The 8,151-nt window shown below is 47.7% G+C and overlaps 1 protein-coding gene across 6 annotated transcripts in view; it reads right to left on the reverse strand.

Moving 5' to 3' along the window:
• MED27 (mediator complex subunit 27) overlaps positions 1–7,831 on the reverse strand; it is a 199,251-nt gene extending 191,420 nt beyond the window's left edge. For 5 of the 6 annotated variants that reach the window (XR_016393673.1, XR_016393672.1, XM_089913921.1 and 2 more), the window contains exons 1-2: positions 7,599–7,831; positions 4,947–5,091 (exon numbers count right to left, since the gene is read on the reverse strand). Coding sequence is in view for 3 of the 6 variants with exons in the window: in XM_089913921.1 (XP_089770047.1) it covers positions 4,947–5,091; positions 7,599–7,801 (348 nt within the window). In the remaining 3 variants the exon portion in view is untranslated. Of the gene's footprint in view, positions 1–4,946; positions 5,092–5,501; positions 6,283–7,598 lie in introns of all 6 variants that reach the window. The other variant, XR_016393674.1, reaches the window with a different exon arrangement.
• Positions 7,832–8,151: the final 320 nt, after the last annotated feature.

Raw genomic sequence — 8,151 nt, forward strand, 5'->3', positions numbered from 1 at the left:
GTCAGCTCCGGACGACTTCTACCAAGCCCTGCCCCTCCTGAGCACTGGCTGCCAACCCGGCCCTCTCAGGAAGGGAACACCAGATGACAGGCAACATAGACGCAACTTCCAACCTCAGCTCTCAAAGAGCTTATCATCAGTTCACCAACTGACCGCACCTTTCCTTCCAAATCACCCTTCTGGAAGCTGGCCCTGGCCTCCAGCACAGGCCCTGAGAATTTTCTCTCATCTACAAGTAGCACAACTAAATTTCTCAGTAATGGCCCAAAATGGAATGTCCTGATAGCACTTCATCAAAAATACAAGCAAGCAAACCACAAAAGGGGCTGTAAATTAAAAATTCAACAGAAAACCCTTTTTACTTATTCTTTCATTCATTCAGTGAATTTTAACTGATGTGCACTGAGTACCAGGAGCCCTGCTAGGCGCTGGGGACTCCCCCCTGGGAACGAGAGGGACACAGTCTCTCTCCGCAGGGACCTAAAAGAGGACGGGGCCCCTAAGGGAAAAGGCTCCGTGTTGCAGTTTTAACCAATCCTACCCGTTAGCTCCACGATGCCAAAACGTCAAGAGCACCTTCAAGGCTGGATGTGAGGGACATGAACGTTATAGCAACTTAAAGCCACCGAGTAACTAGATTCTGATAAGAACAGCTCGGGACGGTAGAGTGGAGCAAATGTCTTCAGGCTTTCCAACTGAATACCCTTGGAATTGAAATTTGCTCTTTCTCTAATAAAAGTGAAAAATTAAGCACGCAAAAACAAAGAAAAGGCAGCGCCAGCCCCTTCCTCAGGGCCCATTTCCCAACCCGGGGAGAAAGTGACACTTCTGGGGTCTTTGCTGCTTGAGACATCACGAGGAAAAGGCTGAAGTCTTCGCCCCCTTTTCAGGCAAATACACAAGCAGCCTCCTGCCATAAACAAACGCAGAAAGTCAAAGCCGGAAATCAAAGCCTGGAGACAGGACACTGGAAACCTTCGGACAGGGGCCTTGACGATAGTTCAGCCTAGCTCTCAGCATATCTGAACGTAATAAGAACAGTCCAGAACAGCGCCTGACCCCAGGTCATGATGATTAAGGTTTTGGGGGGCATTTAAGTGATTTTCTTTCCTCATTATGTTCACATTCACTATCTTACAGCAAGGACCGCGTTGACGCCAATTATTTTTTGCCGTCGTCGAGAGCTTGTCATCTCTCTACAGAGCAATAATCTATAGGTGCACAAGAGTTGAAAGCTAAATTCTTTCCCCAATTCAGCACGGGAAAAGTGCTGCTCCCAGCAATTTGACATCATTTCATTAGATTAGATTAATTTTTATTTTTTAGGTTAATTTTTAAATGTGTTATCCTAACAATTATGCCAACTACCATGTAATTAATATTCTGACTGACTTTACAAAAATTACAAAATCCCCTAAAGAAAATAATTAGTCAGTAAGCATGAATGAGACTTCTCTATGGCCAATGGCACATAAAATAGAAAGTCCATCACATAATGGGTGGTACCAAAGCCTTTCCCACACTTCCTTCAATTCTTAGCCAACAGAGCAGAAAGCTGACATTGGCAAGTTACCCTGAACTTCACCTAACATATTAATGCACTTTCCGGTTTAAACTCGTCGAGGGTAAAATGAAGAATGATGAAAGCTTTTGCAATTAAAAAGCTCTTTTCATTTGTAAGAGAGGCATGATAAACACATATCATTGCTGCTTCCATATCCCCAGCTGGAAATAAGAATACTGGCTTATTTCTTGGGGCTACTTCTTGAGTTTATTAAAGAAATGTACATAAGGCATCCTTACCCTTGTTTTCCTCTTTCCTTTCAAGGTCTGAAGTACAGTATTTGTATAATAGATCTTAAATCCCTTCCAGAGTAAGGTAAGGTATAAATAAGCAATAGTCAAATAGGACATTATCTACCATAACAGAAATAAAAAACGTTGCCCCTGTAGCCCACCTTGGAAGAATTGGCAGGGGCTGCCTAGCCCCAGAACAGAGTTGGGAGCCCAGAGGTGGCCTTAGCAGGAAAGAATACAGAGGGTGGTTAGTGATGTCTGCCCTGGACAAGAGTGACAGTTTCAGGACCATGTCCCATGTATTTGCCACCTCCATCCTTCAGTAAACCACTAAAAATGAGTAAAATGTGATACCAGTTTATGAATAAAATATAACATATGAATTGCTCCTGTGATGAAGGTTAAAGGGGGAAAAATGTTTGCTATAGTCAAAACCTTAAGCCAAACCTGATTAAAGCATCAAGTTTTAGAGGAAAGAACACTGACCTACATCAGGAAAGGCAAATTCTAGTCTAGCTATGAAACCATGAGCAGGTTGGTTCACTTGGCCTTGGTCTGCTTGGCTATAAAATAAGGGGGTAAGCTAAACATCTCTTAAACATTCTCTTTATTTTGCCAATTAATGTTTTAAGACTCCAAAATCCCCTCTCTGCTGGGGCACTCGGAAGCTGGTAGAGCAGCAGTTACTTTAGAGGCACGCACCAGGCCAGGACATGACTGAACCCCTACACCACTCACACTGCTCATATGGGACCTAAAACCTGTGATACATTTCTACATCTAGTTTTAAGCTGTAGCATCTCCAGGACAAGAATTTCCACATACATAATATTTCTTTTCCTTAACACATCCTCTTTTCCACCTGAGGGCAAGGGTGGGGGGCAGGGACAGGGTCTTCTATTTTTATACTCTAATAAATTCAGCAAACAATTAAAACTACCTTCATTCAAAAGTTAAGAGTCATCACTTCAAGTTAAAACCAGTAGCTTCCACTGAGTCCCACGCACTCATGGTTTCGAGATCAGCCTAAATCTTCCCACCAATGAAGTGTCCGTCCCTCAAGCCTATTCCAAGAACATTACCCACATGATACATGAACACAGCTTCCACGTCCAAACACCAAAAAGCAAGACTTTCTACCAGGAGTCCAGCCAGAAATAAGTCACCTACAGATCAGATCCCACCCAATCACCAGGTAAACTCACATTAAGATGTCCAAGCATGCCCCTGGGGAAATAAGGATGCTCAAACAGAAAACCCTGAGAGGGCAGGGCTATCTGTGGAGGGCCAGAACAGTCTCATGTCTGGCCCTGGCAACTGCAACAGACATCTCTAATTTCTTGTCTGCCCTGCGTCCTCTCCTGCCTCTATCTAATTCCAAGCAGCCCCAATTCCTGTGCTTTAGCTGATCTGCACGGGGCAGGCAGAGAATCCCACCCCCTGAACTCAATGAGCTGTCTGGGTAGGTAGGGGCCACCTAGCAAACAGGGCCAGAATCCGTTTTTAGGGTCTGGTGTGGACACCTGGAGATCACCTGGTAGAAGGACCACGCAAACCTACAGCTGCCAGTGCGTCTTTTCCACCACTGGGAGATATCAGGCCAACACTGGGAAGCAGGCGTAGATAGGGCGGGAGAGTGACAGATCCCCATACCGCCTGGGCACCCTGAAACTCGAGACTGAAGTGGGTCTCTGTCAACAGCAGCCCAGAGCTTGGAGGACAAGCCTTATAGGTTAAATGCACGCATCCCAGGTTCAAGCCCCTTCTTGAAGTGCCCCAAAATAAATCATTTCTCCCTGAGTCTCAGATTCAGCCACCAGGGTTCCACTGCAAACCGAAGAATGTTAAATACTCTTCCAGACAAATTCAAAGGAAAAACTCTACACACTGGAAACACAGTCAAGGCTCACCTGTCACTTAAGACCTGAGAGGGAAAAGAACCACAGGAAAGAGGAAAAGGATGACGGATAACTGGAGGGGGCAGAGCAGTTCACAATCAGTAACTGTAAGAACTATTATCTCCAGGGAGGTAGCAGTCTAACGAGAAAAGCTTCCCCAAATGTTCCATATATTCTAGCTTTCTCTCAGCAGCAACAAAACCAAACACAACACAATAACCCACAGCGCCCAAACAAGAGGAACTTGTTAGTAAACAGACTAACTGTTTCCAGGCTTCTGAGCCTAATTGCTCCTGTTATTTTTACACTGCAGCTTACTTTTCCTTTACAGCCGTCCTAAGGTCTACGCCACGGGCCTGCCTACTGCAGGAAACCATGAATAGCAAATTCTAGGGAGAGCGTTTAGAACAATCTCCCTCAGACGGGTGTAGAATAATTAGAGAAAAGAGAGCATTAGGAGGTTATTTATTTTATACATAGTATACACACTACTATGTATAAAATAAATAACCAGCAAGGACCTACTGCTGTTATCTATTTTACAGCACAGGGAACTATACTCAATAGTTTGTAATAACATATAAGGGAGAGAATCCGAATACACACACACACACACACACACACACGTATCACTAATCGCTGTGCTGTACACCTGAAACTAACACGATATTGTAAATCAACTATACTTCAATTAAAAAAAAAAAGATGAAGAAGAAAAAAGAGAGATGGGGACTTCTCTGGTGGTCCGGCGGTTAAGACTCCGCGCTTGGGTTCGATCCCTAGTTGGGGAACTAAGATCTTGCAGGCCGCGTGGCACGGTGCGGGGGGCGGGGAGAGAGAGACAGTAATCTACCAAACTCTAGTGATGTTCTTCCATCAACAATGGGGAGGACAGGCCAAGCAACATAAACCATGTGAGTGGCTACACACTGAGACCAGCAGTCCTTCACCTTCTGGGGGTCAGGGACCCCTCTGAGAATCTGATGAAAGCTAGGAAATCCTCCCCAGAAAAACACACACACACACACACACAAAATTCTGCATGTGATTTCATGGCGTTCATAAAAGCTGCTTCCTACACCCAGCAACCAGGTTAAACGCACCTGACTCTGAACAATCCTCAAAGACTTCAAAGGGAAGTCTGAAACTTCCAACTCTGTAACCCGATGCTGAATCAAGAACAAAAAAGGAAAGAAAAACTCTCACTTGTTTTTTCCTATATTAGCTCCATGTCTGACATGTCCCCCTTACCTTGTTTGACCACTTATATGCCTGAAGGAGCTGACTGTAGAGAGGGGTTTTGTCCTGCACGGGATCCAGACTCAACAGCCCGCTGTTATGGAGAGGATGGTTCTCAGAAGGCTTGCCCACCAAGTTGCTCAGCCGTTCCAGCTCACTGAAAAGTAAACAGATACAGCAAATAAACCCGAGTCCACTGAAACTCCAGTGCTAAGCCAACCACATTGGTCAACGGCTGTTCTTCAAACCGCCCATCAAAGGTCCCTTAAGAAGAAATACTTTCTGAAAGGTTAAGAAGACTAGGGCCACTTGAGACAACCCCTAACTGGGGGATGATCTTGTTTTGCAACTGAGCTCTCTGGCGCCATGCTAAAGGAGAACAAGGGTTAAGAGCGATGAAATCAGTAAGCCTCCTAAAATCAGCCTTGAACAACTCGAATCATTCTCTGAGGGGGTGTGGGGGGAGAGGAGACTTTCCGGAATTTTCAAACGCAATATAACACTGCTTCTCACTAAGAGTTTTCAGACCCACGTACAGATCAGTACCTTTGGCAGAACAGCAAGTACCTGAATAAATGATGATTATTTACCATTCACACAGAGATAGATTTGTACGTGGTGCTTCACAGATGTTAAAACTTAACAAAACAAAGAAGAGGGCTTCCGTGGTGGCGCAGTGGTTGAGAGTCCGCCTGCCGAAGCAGGGGATGCGGGTTCGTGCCCCGGTCCGGGAAGATCCCACGTGCCGCGGAGCGGTTGGGCCCGTGAGCCATGGCCGCTGAGCCTGCACGTCCGGACCCTGTGCTCCGCAATGGGAGAGGCCACAACGGTGAGAGGCCCGCGTACCACAAAAAAAAAAAACAAACAAAGAAGAGATAAAATAAACAAACGGAATGGGAAGACACCACCGAGGGGCTGTGTCAAAGAAACACGCTTCAGTCTAGCCAAAAAAAAAACCTCTAGAGCAGCTTGGGAAAGGGAGCCAACAGCAAAAGCACATTCCAGGGCTTCCTTGGTGGCGCAGTGGTTGAGAGTCCGCCTGCCCATGCAGGGGACACGGGTTCGTGCCCCGGTCCGGGAGGACCCCACATGCCGCGGAGCGGCTGGGCCCGTGAGCCACGGCCGCTGAGCCTGCGCATCCAGAGCCCGTGCTCCGCAACGGGAGGGGCCACAGCGGTGAGAGGCCCGCGTACCGCAAAAAAAAAAAAAAAAAAAAAAAAAGGCACATTCCAGAAGCACGCCAGTCTGAGGGGCCAGTCTCCAAGTGTCATCAAAGGCTTTGTAGGAACAGCTTCTCATGCCACGTTCATTCTGGAATCTTCAGCCACCTTCTTCTTGGTACTGCTGTCTAAAGATTTAAGAAGGCAAAGGGGTGATGTCAACATTCTTAAGCTTTCTACAATGGTGAAGGGTTACAACATCCTGTATATTACCAAGGGAAGCCAATCGAAGAGGAGACGGACAAGAGGAAAGAACCACCAGCGCATCCCCTCAAGCAGGGAAAGTATTAACGGGCACTGCACCAGAGAACAGCAAGTGGGTGTGGGAGTTGAGGAGGGGTGTGTGACTTCCTGGCTTTCCCCCAAAACAAGAATGGCAACTACTTAGAGGAAAATAAATAAATAAATAAAAAGAGGCTCCCATCATTTGGTCACCACCTCCTCTTCCATCCTACCTCCTCCTTCCATCTGGTTACTAAGGAGACCAAGTTGACACGGGAAAAAAACAAAACAAAAAAACCCAGCCACTCCAGAAATTATAGGATGACTAGCTCACCCAATGCCTTCCCCTGCTAAGGTCAGTTCTGAGAGGTAAAAGGCAAAAAATCCTGCAATTCTAACCCTCCTGGAAAGGACTGACTCTCATAAGCAGGGGAAGGCAAGTCCAGGACCTAACCACTTACAAAGTGCCTACTATGTGCCAGGCATTTTACAAACATCCTCTCACTTAATTTCACTTACAAAGTAGAAGAAGGTGACTTGTAAGAAAGAAATATACAATCCTTAATCCTAAAAGGCCACAAATTAATATTTGTAGGGGGCGGGGGGAGGTGTAAGCAGAAGTGATTAAGCTGGTTAAGGCCGAGATTAGGTCTCTCTAGAGACAGAAACTTAAGAGCAACGGGGAGAGTGGAAGCGAAAGTACTGATCAGGTGGTTTCGGAAGGGGTAGGGGAAGAAAGAACAAAGCCTATTTCGTCGTGCTTGGGGGTGGGTTAGAGTGGAGCTGATGAGTTCCAGGTTCACGGACGAAAACCTGGGGCCAATCAGATGGAGCGCACTTGGCTTTGGGGCACCGCTGATCAGGTCCTGTTTGGTACTATTTTATCAGACGTGGTGGGGCCCAGCGGGCCCACAGGTGAGAACCCCGCGGAGCTGAGATGGGGAGTGGAAGTTCCTGGGGAGAGCACGTCCCCCAGTGAGAAACGGAAGGACCACTGAGGAGGTCCAGGGCGGAGGGAGACAGCCAGGACCTGGAGGCCAAGAGAAGGGAGACGAGAAAGCGGGGGTGGAGGATGAGGTGGCCCTGAGGGGCAGGTAGAGGCTTGGAGAGGAGGGAGGGGGAGCAAGAGAGCAAGGAAAATGGACAACAGCCCCTGACTGAGAAGACTCGTGCGGGGTCGGGACAGGGTGGGAGGCCCCCGGCCCCTTCAGCCGGTACCTACTTGAGGTCCCGGTTGACCGAATGCAAGTTGTCCTGGAAGTGCGCAATGAAGGCCTTCTCCCGGCCCTCCAGCGTCTCCTTGTTGCGCATGCCATCCTTCAGGCAGTCGAACACCCTGCTCACGCTGGAGCGCAGCGCCTGGATGGCACTGATGGCCTGGGCAAAGGCTTCCAGGTTCACGCCGACACTTAACACGTCCGCCATGTTGCCGCCGCCACAGCGGGCCCTCCAAAACCAGCGAGCAAAAAGCCGCGCTCGCTGATGACGCAAACCCTCGAAGGGCTCTGGGAAATGTAGTTCTCGCGGGGCGGGGCGGCCCAGGTGATTCCTCAGAGCCCTGTCCCAGAGAGGGTTTCCACTTTAAACATGCGTGGGCAGGAAAGTGATCACCTGGATCTGGGGCAGTCGAGCTGCACGCTCGGCTTTCCTAATGGTGACAAGGAAATACAGAAAGTTCCCTCACTTCCCCAAACTTGCACACTTCGGAGTCCCATGGAAAAAATTGCTCAGAGCGTTAAGGTGTCCGTGGTGTAAAGGGTTGAAAAAAATGCTTC

This window comes from Delphinapterus leucas, chromosome 6, assembly GCF_059928025.1.
Source record: "Delphinapterus leucas isolate spDelLeu-1000000601 "Yukka" chromosome 6, BTC_Dleu_Yukka2, whole genome shotgun sequence".
Taxonomy (NCBI): Eukaryota; Metazoa; Chordata; class Mammalia; order Artiodactyla; family Monodontidae; genus Delphinapterus; species Delphinapterus leucas.